The sequence below is a fragment of the Coturnix japonica genome, chromosome Z, assembly GCF_001577835.2.
Source record: "Coturnix japonica isolate 7356 chromosome Z, Coturnix japonica 2.1, whole genome shotgun sequence".
NCBI classification, from domain to species: domain Eukaryota; kingdom Metazoa; phylum Chordata; class Aves; order Galliformes; family Phasianidae; genus Coturnix; species Coturnix japonica.
In genome coordinates, this window is record NC_029547.1 from 1330759 (window position 1) to 1353610 (window position 22852).

At 40.2% G+C, this 22852-nt stretch overlaps 1 protein-coding gene across 3 annotated transcripts in view; it reads left to right on the plus strand.

The window, feature by feature from the left end:
* Positions 1–21923, plus strand: part of SMAD2 (SMAD family member 2) — a 38398-nt gene extending 16475 nt beyond the window's left edge. The window contains exons 3-11 of one of the 3 annotated variants that reach the window (XM_015848207.1): positions 8409–8498; positions 9613–9806; positions 10432–10566; positions 14209–14283; positions 14741–14794; positions 15400–15612; positions 16752–16889; positions 17059–17203; positions 19990–21922. In XM_015848207.1, the coding sequence (XP_015703693.1) occupies positions 8409–8498; positions 9613–9806; positions 10432–10566; positions 14209–14283; positions 14741–14794; positions 15400–15612; positions 16752–16889; positions 17059–17203; positions 19990–20113 (1168 nt within the window). In that variant the 3' untranslated portion in view covers positions 20114–21922. Of the gene's footprint in view, positions 1–8408; positions 8499–9612; positions 9807–10431; positions 10567–14208; positions 14284–14740; positions 14795–15399; positions 15613–16751; positions 16890–17058; positions 17204–19989 lie in introns of all 3 variants that reach the window. The other 2 variants (XM_032441308.1, XM_015848208.1) reach the window with 2 other exon arrangements.
* The last annotated feature ends 929 nt before the right edge of the window (positions 21924–22852 follow it).

Consider the following 22852-nt stretch of genomic DNA (forward strand, 5'->3'; position numbering starts at 1 on the left):
ACTCCAGCTGCATTTTTCCTGAGCACCTTCTGCACATTCATGTGTTTGTAAGTCTACAGCAGCACAGCATCTGCTTGCCAAAGCTTATTCTTTACTGTCCTGTAATAAGGACGTCCCCTTCTGTGATAGTGAGGGGGACTTGAGTATAATCTCAAGGCCCATATAAAGGAAAGAGTTCAGCTGCGTCCCTTCTAATGAATTCCACAAAGCTGAGAATAAAAATATCTTTTTCATCTAAACATGAAGTGTCTGATCTTTTGCTTATGTCTCGTGTACCTGTCTTGCATACTGCCTTGTCAAAGCACCATTAGTATCTAGAGAACCATGTTTTGCTGTCTCCTCTGTCTTTCGATTAAATGAATGTGGCTGGAAGAAATAATACCTGCCAGTAGGATTAGCCCTGTGGCAAATTGCATTGATGGCAACTCTTTAAAAATGCTGTAATATCCTCCTTGATTTTTTACTTATCATGTGGGAACTAATTTGTGTTTTGTCCAGCAGCCTCCCACACTTTCCAAGAAGGATTTAACCAGCTCTCCTCGCACCAGGAAGCCACATAACTGTTTTTACTTGCGTGCTAATTTTCTCAAGCTTTTTAAACTCTGATCTTCAGCTGCATTAGTATGGGGAGAGAGCTGCCACCTCAGTGCAGGGTGGATGGTGGTAAATTGGGGTTACCTCTCGACAAGTGGAAGGAGGAAGAACAGCTTACTGGACAGCCTGGGAAAGAACTTCAGCTGTTAAGCAATTGCATGTGAGGCAAGAGTGCTTGTATGCATCAGCTTCAGTTGCATGTTCTGGGTGTGGATTGTGAACCAGATGCTAAGGAGTTCAGGACTTGTCTGTAACTGTAACACTTCCTTTTTGTCTATCTTTAGGCAGTGAAGCTCAAGAAATAGGCTTTGATAGCCCTTCTACAGGATCTGTCCCATGTGTACTCACATTTTAGGGCCATAATTCAGTGAGCGTGGTGGTGATGGCCCAACGGTTGGACTTAAAGACCTTAGAGGTTTTTTCTAGCCATAATGATCCTATGATTTCTGTTATGAAAATCTAATGTGGAGTCCCATGTTCTGGCCCCTGGAGTAGTTAGGCACCTTGGCTGTCAAGCTGCCTTCTTGATTTTTCCTTTTCTCACCTTTCAGGCAGTGTAATGTGTCAGCAAACAAAATCCATTTAAAAGAAACGAAACATGCTTTCCTGTACCTGAACATCAATACTTCTTCAAGCCTTTTTATGGGTTTTCCTTGATAGTTATTAATTTTCTTTATTAGTAGTAATATAATACAGGTGTTGCTGTGAGTGAAGACAGTGCTATTGTCTGACTTCAGTTAACTTTTATGTTTACTTCTATATCAAAATTTGCTGTAGCAGTCATGATGCAGGTACCATTTGGTTCTTTTTCCCAGTATCTTGGGGAAACTTGCTTTATGGCTCAAGTCTTATCTTCATTTAAATCCTGTAACTTAGGAATTCTGCATGTCCTGTGGACCTTAGTTATCTAATACCTGTCTTTCTTTCAATTTTTATACTCCTTATTCCTAAGGATACTCATGTCTAGATTAATTAATTCCCACCCCAGTTTTCTTCTAGGTGTACCCACACAAGTGGTGCAGATGGAATGGGAGTCATTCTAGCATGGCATAGTGGCTTCTGTGCATTGAATGCTTTATAGGTAATATGCATCCTGTGTTCACTTTTCTTCTTGTCTTTCTCAAGGTGGATGTGTAATCCATAGGGTTAGCACCATCCTACATATATAGTGCTTGAAAGCAGTGGTTAGGCTTTGCCTTTGCTGGCTGTACCTCTTAAGCTGGTGGCAGGAGCTTCCACTGCACCTGCAGTGACTAACAGTGGTTTGAGAATTTCAGATGAATGTCATTCAATACTTTTTGAGGTCAGTCTTGAAATGTTCTTGCTGAGCTCTGTGTATGTCTTTTGGAAGTCTGAGCTATGAGAATGCTATCGGCTGGTAACAGGACAATTTGTTGTGGAGAGATTAGCCAGTGTTACGATGGATATGGCTTCCTGTAAAGATGGTTTGTCCTTTGCCACTGTTTTGATTCTGTTTAAGTCTGTATCCACGTTAATCCCTATTCAGGTTGATAAAGGGAGTTATCTGTGAAGTTGCTGTAGGTGTCATCTTAACTCGATGTGTGATATTGGTCTTAATACTATCCTGAGAAATGAAAAGGTAAGGACATTTGGTGTGAAATGAAACTGAGATGAAACTGCCAGGTTGTCCATTCCTTACATAGCTTGTGAAGGAAAGATATATTTACTAGTTTGATGTAGCTTGTGTCCTCAGCTAGTCATTCGTAGTTGGAGAATTTCAGCAACAGTGTAAGCATTAGAAAGGAATTGCTCAATCACCTCTTCCAGTAGGTGTGGTATAGTAAGACTAGAGAACAGATGGGCATTTCTCAGCTGAACTAAGTTGCTGAGCATGCTTGCTTCATAGCTGCATGCTTGAGCTGGTGCTACACCTCACTGCCTGCACAGAGCTCTGAACATTTCTTTTTTTAATGGACATTCTCAGAACATGTGTGTCTGGATGGCCTTTCTTTACTCTAGTCAATGTTCAGATCATTTCTTTCTTCTAGGATGTGATGTCTTGAATGTGTCTGGACTTTCTGACAAAAGGTTTTCAGTGTATTGTTTTCAGATGAAATACAGTTTTGTTAATACCAGTTCAGTCAGGCACATAATGAACACAGTGCTTCCAGTGGTGGGAATTACATTCTTCTGTTCCAGTTGAGTACTGTGATTTCATTTCTGAGGATAGTATTGTAAGAAGCAAAATAATGTAGCAGTCAGAAAGCTTTTATTGGATATAACAGCATTACTAATGAACGCATTGCAGGAGTTTCCAGGTTGCATTTCAGGTGTGTCATCTTAACACACAGAACTGCATCCCTAGAGCTTATGGAGAGGTATCCTGGTTTCTTTGTTAGTTCCTGGTTTGTCTACAGAACTTGTGATGGTCACTTTTTGGTGGCTTTTGAAATATTTCTCTGGGAGGGAGAAATCAGTGTTGTGCTTTGTCTTATCACCAGCGAGCTTGCTGCAGAGATAATGGGATATAAATTGCAGCTGTTTGGTGCAGTCTTGTTATCTTGGAGCAGGGAACTGCAGGGCAGGTTTCCCAGCAAAGCTGTTAGCTCCTGGTTTCCTCAGGCTTCTTGTTCATGCTCTGTTTTCAGCCTCACCAGTGTAAAACCCATGGCCAGCTCCCTGTTGGCTATAAGTGAGGCTGCGCTGTAGCTTGTGCCCTTTATTTCACAGTCCTGAATGCTGGCACTTTGCAGAACTGAAGAAGCAACTTTCTGACCCTGAGCAGAGTGATGTGCGGTTCCATGCTGAGCTATAACAGAGGGTATTTAGTAGTTACCCTTTCACTTTGCATCCCTGTGGTTGTTCAATGGCTTTTTCTTTTTCCCATAGCATTAGAGAAGTGAATTGTATCCTGCATCTCCTGCTTTTCTGGTTATTTTGATGTGTTAATGTTTTAACATGGATCCTTTTATAAGGAAGGTAACATTAGTTGTTTTCTACAGTTCAAATGCTGTGTTTTGTATTTGATGGAATTGTTTTTACATCAAATTTTATAAGAATTTTTTCTTGAGTTCTCATTGAGAGGCATAGGGCAGAAGCTCACAGTTGTGGAAATAGAGCACCCAGCTGCCAGTGTTACCACTGCTGGATTGAGTCTGTTCTGGGAGAAACTTGTGCTTTAGTGTGAGCTTTCTCTTTTGGAACCCAGGTCTTCTTAGGCACTACTTATTATCCTTTTCAGGTATGTAACTAATCATAGAATGGCCTGGGTTGAAAAGGACCATAATGACCATCCAGTTTCAACCCTTCTGCTACATGCAGGGACTCTGTCACCAGACCTGGCTGCCCAGAGCCACATCTGGCCTGGCCTTGGATGCCTCCAGGGATGGGAGTTTCTACAGTTAACACGGGAGTATCTGTTTGCTGACTGCCCTTCTGTACTTCTGCTCACATCTCTGCTTGCTGTGGTTGTTAACACTGTCCTGCAACACAACTTACCATCTGTTTTCTTCCTTTCCTTCTCTATTCCATTATCTCTCACAGAAGGGATCTCTGTGAAAGTGCCTTGTCCAGCTTCTATTAATAATGAGTGGCACTGCAGATTTGTAGAAGTGATTTTTCAAGAAGGATTCAGAGTTATGCTTTGAATTCAGCCACAAGATTAGCTCATCTGTCTAACAGACCCTTAGAATAAAAGTCATTATTTCATAATAGATTCCCAAATCTTCATACTTTCTGAGGTAAGAAAGATCAGAACTTCTATGCTGGCTGTCAGCGTGTTGAAAGGAATGTCAGGTGAGAATACAGAAGCAGCTCTGCATAATTTCAAATGAAACGTGTATTTGAGGAAACCACAATCAGGCAAATTTCATAGAAAGAGTCTTCTGTGCTGAATGTGTTACTGTGCACAAGCCATAAAACTTGTTAATTGATGATTTTGATAGGTTTCTGTTACATCTCAGCCTTTCAGGTCTGTCTTCTGGTTACTCTTTATTTTCAAGGCCCTCATTCCCAAGGTTTGCTGTATGCTTTATATACCTCCCTCTGAGCTTTATGGGTTCATGAACCCCAGTGTCATCTGGAAGAAAATACTGCAATAAAAGGGAAGACTTGCTTTAATTCACCTGTTGATCCTTTTTGTGCTGTCAGTGAAGTAATGAATGGTGTCTTTACAGGAGTATAACTTCAATCCAGCTACACCAGTGCTGAATAGAAGCCTCAATAAGCCTTCAATGGAACTGTCCTTGTTTTCCAGCTCTGTGTATTGTTTATCTTAGGTCTGAAATCTTATGTTGTAAACTCAAACTTGTGAGTATAAGGTGTAGGAGGAAGATGGACTGTTGGATCTTTCATGGCTTGTATCTGATTATTATGAATTTTGATATAGATTCTGAGTCCTCTGATTAGAGAATAATGCATTAAGTAAGCATTGATTACTCTTTTCTTTAAGCAGTCTGGTTCAAACCACTTCTGTCCCATGTTTATTCTTCACGTGTGGGTTTAAAATTAATTTCTATTTGGAGAAATGTCCAGTGTTTAGTAGGCTTATAGGCGTTCCAACTAGATGGTTTGTGCTGACTGGAAACATTATCTGTGATATGTACACATAGGCAATGCAAACACATTTTTGCCTATCTTTGATATTTAGGTCCTTCCTGCCCCCACTTTTTTTGCTGTGTGTCAGTGCTTGGTGTCCTGTAAAGAGAAGCTGTTTTGGCACTGGGTCTCAGAATTGTCAAGTATTGCTGCAGCTTTCTGCTGTTTAGGTCATTTCTTGCTCAGAGTAGGGTTTTTTGGAGCTTGGATTTTCCTGTTAGAGGAAATGATGAAATGGAAGAGCTGAAGGCATGCTCTGTGCTGCTGCATAGTGATAGCCACATTAAAAGATCCTTCGTGCCAGAAATGCTGAATATCATTTGAGATGCTGCTCCTTATAGGCAGATAAAAAGGATTGAAACACCAACTCCTTCCCTTTTAGGGAAAGCTTCAGGCAGAAGTAGGGCTGGTTACAACCCATGGCAATGAGTCTGACCCTTTCTTTTGTGATCAGTACGAAAACTGGGATTGCAGGGCTGAATTGTCCCTGAATCAAGTATATGCTGGAATGTTGAATTTCCCCTGGAAATCTCAAGGGTTAGCAGTTAGTAATTGTGAGTACGCTATAAGTGTTTCTCCCACTTTTAGGAAACAATCTTCCTGCTCCTAGAACTTCAGAACACATGGAGAATGAGGCCAGTTTGATTCTTGAAATCCCTTAAAAATAAATGCAGCAATTTTATAGGGTCTGCAGAGCAACAGTGCTGACATGCCTTGAGTGCTGAAGGCTGCAGAGTGTTGTGGTTTGCTAATCTGAATCAGTGCTGAAAACACAGATTGAATAATAATAATAAACTCCCAAGCATCTGAATAAGAGATGTTGTTTGTGTCAACAGTTAAGTTATTTTGAGCAGTGGTGAAAATGTTCCTTTTAGTTTCTCTTTTTTTGGAGTATAGAGAAATCTTTCCTGTATAGGCAGGGCTTCAGTCCTGCTTGGCTACTGGAGGTGGGTTATATTTTGGAAATAGTGATGGTTTACCAGTGTGTAGTATACAGTGTGTTCTAAACCAAAAACCCCAGTCTGGCAAGGCGTGAAGCCTCAAGTGTGCTTAAGGCTGCATTCCTAAAGGTGAAATGCTGGTATGTGCTGGCTGCCTCCCTCCTCATATATATCATGCCTTGGAATGTCCCCAGCATTGTGGCCAGCTGACTTCAGGGCTGTCTGCATCCAGTGTGTCTGTGCTTTTGAACTCTTACTTGCAGGAGAGGGTGGCTGAAGCAGAGTTCCCAGTGCATGTGGTCCCAGTGGGTGGCAGCTCAACAAGCTGGTGATGGTGTAGGAGGTCATAACTGGCATCATGATGGGGAACATCCTATCTGCTTCCTAGAATACAGAATCTTGGTCCAAGGCTTGGGTATGTTTCCAGGCATGATTTACCTTAGAAGTATGTATGTTAGTCCTTTATTCTTCCAGAATCTGTATGGACTAAAGCAAACCTGCATCTCTTAAGAGGTTGAAGACACATTAGAAAAGTAACTCTTAGGAGAGGATACCTCCTGTTTTGAAGGGGGGCACAAATCCTAGCTCATCAGTTTTTCTGCAGCTCCTTTTCCAACACTCCCATGTGCTTCTTCACCACCTTCCTTCTCTGTGGTGTCCTGGGTCCTAATTTACACCTCCGTCATACTTCGGAGTCATTTCAGATTACTGTTAGGTTTTGAACTGTGGTATCAACTTTGAAAGTTCAAATAATTACAGAGAAGAGGTTAATAATATAAAATACTGTACCTATTTGGCATACTCTAAGGCTGTAGCACTTCTGTATGTTCCCTGGTGTCCCACAGGCTGACTGTGTGTCTTCAGGGCAACAATTCCAGTCTTTGCATGTCCAGTCTTTGCATGTCTGCTGGCAACCCACCATGCTGGTAGAGGCACCTTAGGAGTAGCAGAGGTGGCAGGCACTGCTGAAGCAGTGATGGTCACTATCCTTCTGCCCCCTGGGGTTCTGGAGAGCTATGAATTGTCTTAGAGCATTTCACCCTCCCTGGGATGGTATTTAATTGAGGTGTGTGAGACAGGCAGGAAGGGGACCAGACCCATTCCTTCCCTTTCTCTATGGAGAAAGGGAAAAAAATTAAGTTTTAATAGAGTGTCCATGGAATTGTGGTTGTCTGTGCTAGAAATGCTGTTAAGAGCAGTGTGTCAGCTGGGGTTGGTAACTTAAATGTAAATCTCTTTTCTAAATCAGGGCTTGGGTGAACTTTATGTCCTGTCTGGTACTTTTCAGAGATTGTTAACTTCAAAGCTGAAATAGCAGCCACATTTCTGGCTTTGTGAGTGGCTCGTCGCCCAAGTTTTCTCCATTTCTGAGTCTCACTGTGTGTTACTCATGTAAAATAAATTGTCCTTTCTCAGTGGTCACAGATCACATCTGTGGTGGACCTGAGATGGGCCCATACTTCTGAGAACATGCTGCCCATTTATACACGTGTGCTGTTCTTTGCTTTGCCTCAATCTGCTTCTCTTTCAACTTGTGCTTGTGTTACTGGAGGTTCCTTTTTTTGAACTTCTGTGCTTGTCACTGAACCAGTTTCCAAAAGTTCTCTCTCATTTCCTCCTGTTTGATTTCACAATTAATATTTTGTTGTTCTGTAGCTGGGGCTACACTGTAAGTCTGTGTAAAGCGTACGTCTTGTATGCAGTAGAAAATAACAAAAATAACACCAGTGATTTAATCAAGGAGAGCGGAGAAATTAGTGAGAAGCATCACTGCAATATGCTTTTCTTCAGAGCCCAAGCTTTCCTGTATTGAGAAAAGCAGTAAATAAGAGTGTACATGGAGAATGCGGTGGCTGAATGGTGGTACCTTGGAGCCAGGCTGTGATGGTTCAGTTCCAGATGCACATGGCCCATGATTGTAATTGTAGGGCAGCTTATATTGAAAAACAAACAAAAGCAAAAAAGAAACCAACCCAGAAATGACCCTTGAAAAGAGAATTTTGGTAGGAGCGAGGCTGAGGATGTTTTGCCTGTTTTAAGGTGCATTGCAGCTGTATCAACTACTTAAAGTCAGAATTTGTTCACCCCTTAAAAACATGATCATTTACCTTGAGTCACGCGTTCCATTTTGATAGCCTCCTTCATATAGAAAATATAGCATGCGACGTCCATCCAAGTGCAAGCCTACCAGTGCTCTATCTTCTATGTGGAAGGAAGTACTCTGTACATTTCTCCATGTTTGACATCATGGTGTTTTGAATAACCACGTTCCATATTCATACCAATTTTTTGTTTTTGTTTTCAATTTATGCACAGCACTTGCTCTGAAATTTGGGGACTGAGTACACCAAACACGATAGATCAGTGGGACACAACAGGCCTTTACAGCTTCTCTGAACAAACCAGGTGAATATTCTGCCCTCTCTCCATCATAGAACCTTGTGGGAGGGATTGGCTTTGGAGGGTCTGTCATGGGATGCTATAGCTGTAAAATAGACTGAATGCTTCTTAGGCCTCAAGACATTTGCTTGCCAGTGTAGCAAACCAAGTATTCTCAGCTGATGTTTTGACCAATGAAATCCTAATTGCGGAATACTCATTTTTCACGCCAGTTGAAAGAATGGGAAGACTTGTTAATGCAAGCTCTGATGGGATTTGGTATTTCTATTAACAACGCTCGGCTACTTAATTCTTTAGACCTAATCTTACAAAGTGTTTAAACTGCTTTGTATGCCATGAGCTTTCAGTTAAATCTCACTAATTGGCTCTGATACGAGCTGCTAAAGAACTGCTTGTAAATTCTTCTGTAGTTAACAGGGGGCAAATTCTGAGCAGGGTCTTTATTTTTTCATACCACATTGCTTGATTTGTGTACTGAGGTTTGTCTCCCATCCCATAACAGTCATAAACATCTGCATTTGTGTAAGCATATGCAGTCTGTCTTAAAACTAGCAAAACGTTTTCAGCTGGTAGCAAGGCAGAGGAAGGCAAGAAGATAAAATGTACAGCCCCTGTGAGATGTGTGTTCATACTTGTTGCATCGCAGTCACACCATGTGGATCCCTTGGGCAGTTGACTGTTTAGAGGCTGATTTGCAGTCCCCAGGGAATTATTAAACTTAAAGCCGTAAAGCATCCATGCCATGGCAGAGCCTTGAGGTTTAGAAACTTGAAGGGACTGTTAAGTGTGTGATTTTCTTTCAACAACTGTCTTCTGCATTTAAAAAATGTATATGAAATGATGATCCCAAATACTTGGCTGGAGGTAAAGTGGCTTTTAATGACCCCTAAATTCACTGGCAATAATTTGAGCAGCTCAGAAATAAGTTAACGCTGTTTGATGCCATAATTTTTCTCCCATTTGATGCATTTTAACAAGAGTACACATGTCACTAGCAGTGTCAAATCTCTGAATTCTGAAAGTGAGCACAACTGCCCTTCCTGTGTGTGTACGCTGTTGACTGAGTGATGATGAGACAGCGGGCAGCCTGTAAATACCTCTCAACATCTTTCCCATGTAGATCTCTCGATGGCCGACTGCAGGTATCGCATCGTAAAGGATTACCACATGTCATCTACTGTCGTCTGTGGCGCTGGCCGGATCTTCACAGCCACCATGAACTTAAAGCAATTGAAAACTGTGAATACGCTTTTAATCTTAAAAAGGATGAAGTATGTGTAAACCCATACCACTACCAGAGAGTGGAGACACCAGGTAGGAAGTCTGCTTCTGGCTTTATAGCACTGTCCTTGTGTATTACGAAGGGGACATGGTTTAGTATATGGGTGAGCTGGGGTTGGACTGGCTGATCTTAGAGATCTTTTCCAGCCTTCATGATTCTGTGAGTGGGCATGCTGGGAGTGGGTTGATGGTTGAACTAGATGACCTTCAGTGGTCTTTTCCAACCTTAATGATTCTGTGATTCTGTGTACTTGTTCAGCATATTGTTTCAAATGAAAAATATAGAAGGATGGGATGTTCTCATGCCAGAACTGCAAGATGGTTAAGGATACAAGTTTGGAGAATACCATCTGCTGAAAGTTTTTAATAGGAAATAAACTGAAAAATCTTTATCAATGTGTTGAACGCCCCAATAAATGCTTCCAGTAGTGCTAGCAATTTCCAACTGGCAAAGGATGGTACAACGTGAAAACGAGAAGAGAAACTGAGAATGGTTCCCTAATGTGAACTAGTCATGTTCAAGAAGAATCTGCTTGTCCTAGTAACTAGCAGACACACCTGAAGAAATTGTTAGAAGGCTTAGATTTGTTTTTCGTTTCACTTCATAGAAGTGTGAGTTTGGAGGGTCCTATTAATATTTTGACTTTTTCTTTTCCAGTCTTGCCTCCTGTACTAGTGCCACGGCACACTGAGATCCTAACAGAGCTTCCTCCTCTTGATGACTACACCCATTCCATTCCTGAGAACACTAATTTCCCAGCTGGAATTGAACCACAAAGCAATTACATACCAGGTATTTTCTTACCTCCCAACATGAACAGTACGCTTATCGTTGCAGCAGTGGAGTAAAGATGGTAACTTCATCTTCCTAAGTGATCAGATGAACTGAAAGATGTAGCAGTAAATTAAATCTTGTTGATTTCCTTTATTAATTCCAGTGGAACACCTGAAGATGAAACACTGACTTAAAATTGCTTGATCTGTAGCTCATAATTGATTGGGCTCTGGTTCGTGTATTTGTTACTACCATGTACATACAGTTTTGCTGTTAGTATTCAGTATTGAATTAATAAAGAATTCTTCTTCCTCCAAAGAAGCTGGCATGCACAACTTCTTTGGGCAGCCTGTGCCAGTGCCTCACCACCCTCTCTGTGTAAAACTTCCCCAACACCTAATCTAAATCCGCCCTCCTTCAATTTAAAACCATTGCCCCTTGTCCTATCACTGTCCACCTATATAAAAAGTTGATTTCCCTCCTGATCATAATCTCCCTTTAAGAAGTGGAAAGCCATAATGAGTCACCCTGGAGCCTTCTAGACTGAAAAAGCCCTGCCCTGCCTCCTCAGCCTGTCTTTGTGGAGGGTTGTTCCAGCCTTCTCATGATCCTTGCAGCCCTCTTCTGCAGCCCTTTCCAAAAGCTCCATATCTTTCCTGAGTTGAAGTCTATAAACCTGAACACAGTACACCAGATGAGGCCTCACAAATGCAGAGAAGGACAGCCGTCTCCCTCACTCTTCTGCCTCCCATCTTCTCATACAGCTCAGGATCCTGTTAGCCAACAGTCCTAAGACAGCGCCCTAGGGAACACCACTCATCACCACTTCTACCTGGACACAGAATCACTGACCACAGCCCTCTGGCTGCCACCATCAAACCAATTCCTAATCCACTGAATAGTCCAGCCTTCAAAACAGTATCTCTCCAGTTAAGAGATCAGGATGTGATGCAGGACTATGTCAAAGGCCTTGCACAAGTCCAGGTAGAAAACATCAGTTTTCTTCTGTTTGTCCACCAATGCCATTATTCCATCATAGAAGGCCACCACATAGGCCAGGCATGATTTATTGTTGGTGAAGCTGTGCTGGCTGTCTTGGATCACCTGTTCATCCCTCATGTGTCTTCCAGGAGGATCTGCTCCATGATCTTCCCAGGCACAGAAGTGAGGCTGGCTAGCCTGTAGTTCTCCCAGTTTGCTGCTACTTCAGGAAGTTTCCAGAAAGATAAAACTTAGCCAAGCTGCCATTTATGCATAAGCATTTAAGGCAATTACATTTCAGCACCCCAGTGCCGAAGTAAGCTGATAATTCCAATCCTGACTCAAGAGGAATGACTGCCTTTAAACTCAAACATGTGATGTACACATTTTATCTGCATGTCTAATGCAGGATGCTACATGTGTTTCCTGTAATTCTATCTGAAAGCTGAAATAGAACCAAGAAAATGTCAGTGAATTTAATCTCCTTTGTTAAATCAATGCCAAATTTGTTGCCACATAGAGAGGTTGGAATTGGGTGATCTTTAAGATCCCTTCTTACTTAAGCCATTCTAAGGTTATGTGACAAGATTTTTAAAGAGCTATTCAAGACACAGGAACTCGATGTTGCTTTCTTCACTTATGTATGCTATTTTGACTTAGTCTGAGTTCTTGTGATGGTGTTTGTGGACAGCTTACTGCAAAGGCACCATTTGGAAATCCAGGAAATGAGCTCAGGGAGCTCTAGGTAGCTGTTTGCAAGAAGCCTGTCCAAGGTGATTGCAGGTACTCACGTGATATTCATTTCTTTATGCAGCTCGCCACACCTTGCCTCCTTCTCTTTGTCACTGACAAGCTGCTCTTGTATTCAAGAATCATATCTGTATCTCACTTTGTTTGATGTTGATAGCTAATCTTTACTTCTTAGCTAGGTTCTGATAAGCCTTCTGTGTCTGACAGCCTGGTTTGGAAAGCCTGGTTTTCTGTAGCAGAAGGCCAGACTACAGCCATGATAATATTGGTCTGCAAAGAGATTGATGTCACCTGTGTATACTTCATCTGCTTTTTCTGGGCAGGTAGTGACTGTGAAGATGTAGAACAGCCTTCAGGGCCTTTCCAGTTTGAGCTGCAGCATCCAGATTTCTGTCTAGGAACTGTTAATTTATTTCCAGCTGTGCTGTTTCTCACTTCTGACCCTAAAATTGTATTAATAGGTGGAGGGAGTCGGTGTTCAGATTGAGTGGATATAGAACATAACCTGTGCCCCAAAGCCCAGATTAGCGACTGAAACGGGAAGTGCGGGTTGGATTGGAAATTATTATTGACCTTTACTACATCTGTGAGCATTAAGTGTTAAGAAGAAGCGAAAAGATGAATGGCGTCCAGTTTATCACAATGAATTCTATAAAAATGTTTACAAGTGTGATTTTTGTCATCGTTGTTTTTGCTAATAAAGCTTTACCTCAGTTTCCCCCCCCACCCCCTTTTTTTTGTCATATCTGTATTTAGTGTGCTAGATTTACAGAGTGAACTGAAAACACAGTTCTTTTGGTTCACTTTTATTTAATCTGGTGATTTAATCAATTTTCCTCTGCGGACTTTGTTTTGTTATTACTCTTCTATACATCTTGGGCAGGATAGTAGATAGAATTTGATTTTACTTCTGAAGCAGAACACTTTATCTTTGTTCCTGCTGTTAGGTAATACGTAATTAAATGTTTAATCTCTTAGATGTTTCAGAGACAATTCTGAGGTGATTGTAGAGATCAGTTAGCATTTACCACTTCCACCAGAGGAACTGACATTTTATCTTCAGTAAATAGGAAGAGACTCATGCCCCGTTCAAAGAAAATTATTTCCTGAAAGGCAGTTGGTTAGCACATTGTCTGGATTACAAAGTAATTTTGAATGGAGGGAAGGAACAACCACAGTCTCCTGAGTTTTAAAGATATTTCTGTGAAATTTGACATTTTCTAGTGTCAAAATGTCTTATGCTTGTTACTGAGTTTACTTTGGTTTGTGATATTCTCATCTTTAACAAAAGCTAGTGATGAGGGTAAATGCTTTTTTTTTTTTTTTTTCCCAATAGAACTTGGGATTTATCATAATAAATAGAACTTGTGCATCATAACTGATTAGATAATATGCTTATTGTTAATGTGTGAAAGCAACTTTTAGGTGCTGAAGAAAAATGGATATGGGGATCAAGCTGGAAAGTAACCTTTAAATCTAAAAACTTGTAAGGCGTAGGAGGGTGTCTGATCTGATGGTTATACTGCATGTAGACAGCTCCTATTTTTTTTTTTGTAGAAGTCACCAGCTGGTTTTTTCATTTGTAATTCTACTGAATGTGAAAGCTGTTAATCACAATTGCAGAATTATTACTCATTGTAGTGGAAGTATGTTGTAGTGCCTGGAAAAAACAAGGGTTATCCATTAATTATGTAACGTGTTGGAGGAACTGATGGGCACACAGGGATGATGCATTTTACGTAGACAGTTGGGCAGGTAACGGGTTTGAGTTCCTACTGGAAGGAAGGAAGTCCAGCAGAATGAAATTCCAGTTTGATGTTCAGGTATCACACAAAAGCATACAGGGAGTTGAGGACTAATCCCCAAGTAGTACATCCTGCAAGTTTCTCATCCATTTGAACTATAAATGGATGTTTTTATTTTTGACAGAAACACCACCTCCAGGATATATCAGTGAAGATGGAGAAACGAGCGACCAGCAGTTGAACCAAAGCATGGATACAGGTAACATTTCATTTTTCACCACTGTGAAGACTTGGGATTGCTTGTTGTGATCCATTTGCATGTAATGGGATGTCTTCAGCAGCAGCCTTCTGTACAACCTGTTGTGTTTCAAATTAATTCTTGTTAGGAAGGATATATTGAAAGACCTTCTTACTGGAGAAATGCATAAATAAGTAAATGTTCACAGACTGTGCATGAAGAGAGCTCTGCCAAACTCCCCACTGAGATGTTAATAGGCTCTTTATGAGGAGGGGTAGGTTCCCAGGAGTCTGGAAAATTAAATGTAATCTGAATTTTGAATAAAGATGGGATATGCTGGAAAACTGGTTACAGGTTTTCTGAGGGTTTTAAGTCCTAAGGACTCTAGAAGAAAGCTAGTCACTAAATAACAGTCATACCTATCTGTCTGAAATAACAGGAATCTTTTGCTCTGAAACAATCTGTGTTGTTCCAACAGGATCTCCAGCAGAACTGTCTCCCAGTACTCTCTCTCCAGTTAACCATAGCCTGGGTAAGCTGGAAACACTTTGAAATGTTTTAGTGCGCGTGATGATTCCTCTTTTTATGTATACAAGTACACTAAAAATAAAGATATAATTTAGGAAAAAGAGAGTTTTGCTAGGAGACTACTGAGTTGGCTTCCAAATGATAAACATCATGTACCTGGTTAATAGCTAATTAATAACTACCCTATTTCTGCAACTGAATGTCTAGCAAAGAGAGTAAAACCTCTTAGTGGTTCAGTTTAATTTCTTCTTTAACATTACCAAAGTGTTTTCAAATCACAGAAAGGCAACAGAAATGTCTCTCATTGCCTGAGTTCACAGTAACAGTGGCCTAATCTTTGTGCTGAGCGACGTGCAGGTGCTGAAGGATGTGAGCTGTGCTCTTTTTAAATCATCCCTTCTCCTCTTCCCACTCACCCCCTCTCTTCCTTTGTGTGAAATACTGAATTCCATTCTTTTTATTGGGGTAGCTAAAGATGACAGCAAGCAGAATTGTAATTTGTGTAGCTTGAGGAGACTGTCATTTCTGGAAGAGAAGAACAGCAGGGCAGATAGATTTCTTTTCAGGCTCAAATTCTGTGCTACTCTTATTTCTTGCTTAATTTTTTAGACTTGCAGCCAGTCACTTATTCAGAGCCTGCGTTCTGGTGTTCAATAGCATATTACGAATTGAATCAAAGAGTGGGAGAAACCTTCCATGCATCACAACCTTCCCTGACTGTAGATGGCTTCACAGATCCATCCAATTCAGAACGGTTTTGTCTAGGTCTGCTTTCCAACGTCAACAGAAACGCAACAGTGGAGATGACAAGGAGACACATAGGTAAAGACCCGATCTTTTCCCTCTTTTAATGCTCCAGACTCAGATTTTTCTCTCTCACGGCTCAATTGCAACATGATCAGTATTTTCTCTTTAATAGTTAAGGAATACTGTTTTCCACGTTACAACATTTTCTTGTGTGTATGTATATATATATATATAAGACCATCATATATATATAAGGTCATCTATATGTATATATAGGTGTAGCAGTAGTCACTATTTTTTCATTTATTTTTTTACTGCTACATCTTGAGTAGAACTTGATTTCTTCTGCACTGAATCAAAATGCTTGGGTAATAAAATTTTAGGTTTGGAGAAGCCCAGGATATGTCTGTATTGAGTGATCACAGTGGTCACTTGTGAGGAAAAGCAAACATGTCAGGAATTCTCCCTTTTTTTAGAGAGTAGCTGATGTTTTGTTGGAAAAATGGTTTTAAAGAAAAAGGGGAGTTATCATTACGGCCTTTAAAGTACCTGTTAATTATAAATTACTTTTGATGGGAAAATCAATTGTACATTATTTCTTACATATGCCAGAAATAACCCATGCAGATTTTTTTTCACACTGAGACAGAACAAGATCACAATTCAAAAATGAACAATAGGATTTCTTCTCAGCAATAGGTCTAAATGAAGCCCCATTGTTTTTGTCAAAGCAGCAAAAGGGGTATGCAGTGGGTTGGTAAATGGTGTGGGTGCATGCAAGAAGAAAGTCTATGCAAGTGGTAGACCTGCTCTGTTAGTTTTTCCCATCATCTTTAACAGCATGAGACAGTTCACATACAGCACTTCTTACTGGCATATGTTTTATTTAGACTGAATCTAAACTTTTTACTTCAGTTATGATATTTCTGCAAGTGAAGGAGTTCTTGTGTTTGGTTATAGAGCATTACCTGGTGAAAAAACTGATCATGCCATACTAAAAATTATTCCACTTTTATTTCAAATATTGTGTGATATAAAAGCAAGTTAATGGTGTTCTGCAACAACTGTCAGCCCAGCAGTGTGCTTAACCAGATAACTGATTTCTGTTTTTGTTGTAAAGAAAAAACTTGTCCTTCTCTGAAACAAAATATTCCCTTGTGTGTCAACATGCCTGGGTTTTATCACAATGAGAGTTCCTTTGAATTCTGTTCCAGGAAGGGGAGTGCGTCTCTATTACATTGGTGGAGAAGTTTTTGCCGAGTGTCTCAGTGATAGTGCAATTTTTGTTCAGAGCCCCAACTGTAATCAAAGATATGGCTGGCATCCTGCAACTGTCTGCAAAATCCCACCAGGTCAGTCGCCTACCAAAGGCCTCCCACAAAAAAAAGTCTAGTGAATGGATTCACAGGGTGTCGTTTGCTTTCCTTTTGATACTTAGAAAGGGTTTCTTCATGGCTTTGGTCCTTGGTGCAGCTAACACAAGTATTTGCTAAGTGTACCTTTTTGACCTTATCTTTGTAGGATGCAATCTAAAAATCTTTAATAACCAAGAATTTGCTGCTCTTCTGGCTCAATCTGTGAATCAGGGTTTTGAAGCAGTCTATCAGCTTACCAGAATGTGTACCATCAGGATGAGTTTTGTTAAAGGATGGGGAGCTGAGTACAGGTAAGGAAAAAACAGTTTTTTGTTTTGCATCTAAATTGAAATCTGTAGATACACTACTGCAGCTGTGCTGTCTGTAAGTTGAACCCATGTTTTCCTTCTCTCTCCATCAGCTGTAGGACTCCTCAGTCAATAAGACCAGTAAACTGATTTTCATATTTCAGTCAAGTTTCACTGAGTAAGGAATTTCAGCAGAGTTCCCCTGATGTCCAACTACTGTTAGACTTACCATCTCTGTGCAGTTTGGTGTGGATTAAAATGAGTTTGTTAGGTTGTAGTGTGGGATGCAGTTGGTGAGATCCAGAAGAAAGTGTTGGAGTGACTCAGACTGCAACAGCTGGAGAACGTGGTTTTAGGTGATGGCAAATGTAGTGGAAAAAACTTTGAAGGAGTAACTTGTGCATTTTTGTAGTAAAGTTGCTAAAAATGGTTGAGTGGGGAAAAAAAAGTCTTTTGTCTGTTATTGAATACAGTCCAATTATATTATCTTTTAGGGCAAACTAAAATCTGCCACTCAGGACAGTGCCTCTTTATGACACAGGATGGTAATTTGGAAAGAGGAGATAGCAACTTCTAACTGAACAGCTTGAAATACTTCATTATTTTGGACAGCTACAGATGTAACTTCAAACGACAACAACAAAAAATCCTTTAAACATCCTTAAAAAATTGTTTACTGAAAGAAGTCTGACATATCAATACCCTACTGCAATGCAGAACATAAAAGAAACCCCTCGTAATTTCTGAAGTTAAACAATGCCAGGTTCAGCTGAAGATCCTGGGGTTTTTATTCTGTTCTTGCAATATATCCACGTAAATGTGAGCCGACAGAATGTGGGGGAGGATTTGCGGCTAAATGAAGCCAATTTTGTAAAAGCCTAATTAGACGGAATGAAAAATTTGAGTAATGGAATAAATTGGTACCTCTTTGTTAGCAAAAGGTACACAAGGAAAAAATCTGGCTCCAGTTTAAAGAACAGTTGGATTTAGCTCCAAAGGAGAATGCATACATTCACACATAATTAAATACAACATTCAAATCAGAGTAGATGAAAGGCTCAGTCAGTCAGATTGCAGTGAATGGAGTTACATCTTGGGTTAAAGCAGTGAGGAAGCTTTGGATGATGTTTTTACTGAGGAAGGAGAGTGTTGATTGATTGTAGTCCACCAACCCTTCAGGGGTCATAGGGCTGAAAAAACTCCAGAGGAAACTGCCAGAACAGCACAGAATCTGATTGCTGTGAAGGAATCCTGAATGAGTTTCTGTGCATCTCTGTTAAAGATGGTGCTGTTCTTCTAAAGAACGTTAGTTAGAGGTAACTACAGCCAGGATCTGGTGATACTCGGGCAGGAATTCCATGGGTAGAAGAAATGGTGATTGAGCTCGGAGATGGCTGCAGAGTGACTGTCACTATTTGGTCTTTTGCCAGGGCTGTTGAACAGACCCAGTTATAACATATTAAGGAAGTGTGTTTTGGGACACATTGTAGAGGAGTTGACAGCGGTGGAATAATGAACTTCCTTCTTTGGGAGAGGATTTGAGACAAAATGGAATTACATTTCCTGTGGCTTAGATTGTTCTTTTATTGGATCACTTTGTTTTGGCATGGGCACTGAGGGCTGAGATAACAGTGTTTTTTAGAGTGTTCAGAGAACACAGATCCCAGCTGCTTTCTCCTAGAAAATGTAAAACCACATAAAGCTTTTGAAATCCTTCTTCTCACCAGCTTGATTTTTCTGCCTTTTCAGTTCCTCTGCTTATATAAACATATTTCCTTCAAGCAAAGAATTCCAGTGCCGACATTGAAAATGAAGGGGCTGGAATTCTGTCTGACTAATCTGCTGTCTTTGAATCTTAATAGTTCCTCACTTTGATTTGGGAATAACTAGAATTACTGGGAAAAAACTGGCTTAACAACAGTAGTCTTGCCATTCTTGTTTGAGAAAACTCCTATGCCTCAAGTGGGTGCAGGGAAATAACAGGAGTTCTCAGGCAGAGTAGTTCCAATACTGATTTCTTCTTTACTTTGGAAATGAGAAGGAAGATGTTTGAATAACAGGTCTCTGGAACAAGGATGTATGGGAAAGTGAATGGAACTTCTATGGCTTGCCAAGCTTTCAACTTCACCGAAGCGTTCTAAATGCTGTTTAATTAACAGCTTCTGTTGTGGGAAAATAAGGCAAGTTGATATAAGAGACAAGAGAAACACATTTTTTTTTCTGAGCTGTTTGCGTGAGGATGTACAAAACGCATGTAGAGGTAGAAATAAGACGACAGGAAATCAGAGATAAAGTTGAGCGTTCCTTTTGAGATAACATCAGTTAGCTGAGTATAACCACACACTGTGCTACAATGCAGTGTTTCTGACAACATCTACCATGGTTTCCTTGTACATCTCTCTTGACAATTGCCCTAAAAATGTAGATCTTATGATTACTATAGCATTCTGCTGATAGACCATCCCACCTGTGCAGAGCTGAGTGTTTCTGTTTCTTATTTCTTTTAGCTGTCATTTAAATTCAAACATAATTACAATTATTTTAGTAATATAAATAGTTATATTATTATTGTATAATAATAAGTTATAGTTATGCATGCAGACTCTTTGAAGTTTCCTATGGATATGGGGTGGCTGTTTCTTCTAAAGACTGATGAATTGTTAGTACACTTATCATGATGGTTGCAAATCTTTATCTTTGCATAGCAGGAATATGAGGGATTGTGTGGAGCAGAACCTCACAGTAGGAAAAAATACTTTCTGACTTTCCTCTTCCACCTAATTTTTCAGGCGGCAGACAGTCACAAGCACTCCTTGCTGGATTGAACTTCATCTGAATGGACCTCTACAATGGCTGGACAAAGTATTGACTCAGATGGGCTCCCCTTCAGTACGCTGCTCCAGCATGTCGTAAAACTCCTTCCTCTGCTACCAGTGGGCTAAATACCAAGGCCCATCAACAGACTTCATAGAACAGCTCGTCTGTCGTAGTATTTGTGTGTGGTCCCCATGAACTGTTTACTATCCAAAAAAGGTTTTTTTTTTTTTTTAAAAAAAAAGAAAAACAGCACTTGAGGTCTCATCAATTAAAGCACCTTGTGGATTCTGTTTCCTATACTCTGATACTAGATGAAAACTTAGTGTATAGAAATGCCTTCTTCAGAGAGAAGAAGGAACAGTTCTAAAGACTCTTAATGGTGTTTTTATTGGGTATATAATTGAGTGTCCTAATGGTTTATCAATAACATGGATAGCTAAGTATATGTACAGGTAATGTATCATGATCTCAGATATTGCAGTATTGTGCTGTTCTGCATTTTAGTTCCCATAATTAGATGTTTGGTTTGTTTTTAGATTGAGGCAAATCTCACAAAATTCCAAGACTTGACTCCTTTATTCTTTTATAATTTTTTATATAAGCAGGTTTTCAAGTTGTCCTAAACATAAAAAGCAGACTTTCCTTGTAGAAAAGCTTAACTTTTTGCTGCCTTCTTAAAGAAAATCCCTCCCTTAGAAGGGGAAGAAATGTCTGAGATTTATCTGAAATCTCAGGACTATTTGTATATTCTTAATGGGGCCTAAAATTAATCTCTGTACTCTAAATTGTGAGTATCCATCACACTAGGAGTCTACTTTTCCTTACCCATCTGAGCTGAGGCGTCTGTTGCCAGCAGTATTGCTGGCACTGTGTTAGTTGAGACTTTTTTGTACCTTGGATCACTGAAATCATTGCTTTTCTCATAGGGTGAGAATTGAGCATAGCATTAGATACTGGATTAAATACAAAAGGGTATTGAATTACCCGTTACATCTGTATGCTTTCAATAAACAGATGTTACTTAAAATCTTGGGGATTTTTTTGTTTGTTTGTTTGTTTGTTTTGAGCCAAAAACCTTGAAAAATCCTTTCCCAGAGTAAACTAGACTCTTTCTTATAGGTTTTTAATAGATGCAGCTTCTTAACATGTTTCAGTAACAGAACTTAAATCTCTGATCTGAGTGGCTTTGTACAGCTTACTGACGTACCAGATCATACTCATTCATTATGTCATAATGGGCCTTGTTATTAAAAGTAGTTGCTTCTGCAAAACCTTTAGGATAGTGGTTGGTGAGGTATGACCAGCGAAGGAGGACTTCTAGGTTCTTCACAACCGTGCATGTTATTGTGAACCCTTGGACACTACAGCTGCACCATATTAAAAATATTCTGAAATATATTCTACTGATAAGTCTGGGTTGGGGAAGGGTTGGGAAACTGTATAGAAGGGTTATTCTGACTTGAAAAATATACATCTTACTAACAATCTTGTGATCTAGCTGTCTGTCATTCTTCTGTTATTGTGGCAGTAGCAGGATTGCTTTTGTCTGTTCTTTCCCGTTGTTTCACACATTACACTAGCACTGTGCTTTGTGAGTACAGCTAGTGATGACTTGGAGAACAAAAACATGGCCAGTGTTACAGCTTCTGATCAGTTGATTGAGTGGAGGGTAGTGGTGGATATTTTTATGCCATAATGACTAGGGCGTAGAAGCAATACCAAAAAATCAAGCCTTGAAAAAGAGGGCCAGCCACCTTTTAAAAATTGGCAAAGCAGTTACCAGTTTGTGCTAGTTTTACCAGTAGACTAATGTATTGGTAGAACTTGTGAACCTAAGAAATAAGCTTCATGAGTGTTGCATTTGCCTAATATGTGAATACACTAATAAAAGTTTTAATTCTCACACTGACTGCTTTTTCATTAATTGCTGTATATGTTTCCTTTTGAAGGTTGGGAGCGATTCTATCCAACCCAAAGAAATGCCATGAGTTTCCCTGCTAGAAAGGTATAGTTTGGATTGTAAAATCACTTCTTGGACAGCTCTGATGAGCGTTCTGAACCCGTGTTTTTAACAGTAAACTTCTACTTCACATCAAGTACATTAAAGCAGTTGCTTTTTTCCTACCACAGTCAAATTCCATCCTCCTGGCGCAGGTGTTCACTTTCACCTGTAAAAGGAGATAAGGCTGACTTGTCTGGGTGAAAGACATTATCGCATGTATCAGCAGGTTGAGACTTGAACCAACTGGATGTGCTAATTCTGTAGTCTCCTTCCTGCCTTCTCTCAAACAGCTGTGGCAATATCCCTTGTCTTGCTGTGGGCGTAGCAATAGCTTTGGCTATAGACTTCTCTGGTGTGCATTTCCAGCTTGTGTACAAGGACGCATGGTGCTTCTTGCATACAAGGCTGTCTCACTCTGTAGAAATCAATTGTTTTTTATCCCATCAGCTTCACTGAAGTACTCCCTCCTGCTGTGGAACAAGGAAACTAATCTTCATCTGGAATGTTTGTTTGCCCATAGTTTGTTTAAATGCCTTTGGCCTTTCTGGCTTAGTCCCACCTCTACTCTGCTCTTCCTCAGAGCTTGACCAGTGCTGCTCAAGCATCTCACTGCAGAATGCATATGGTGTGTCAGGAACACGATTGCAGCTCTCTTCTGCTGGGCAAAGTAATTACTTCAAAAGTACAAATGAAAAGAGTTGCATGCTGGTTTTGGTTTTGGTTTTTTTGTTTTTTTTTCCACTGAGGCTTTTGTTAAATCAAATACCAAGTAGAGAGTAATGCAGTTTCATTGCCAAGGACTTGAGAACAATGCCAAATACCTGAAGGCTTGC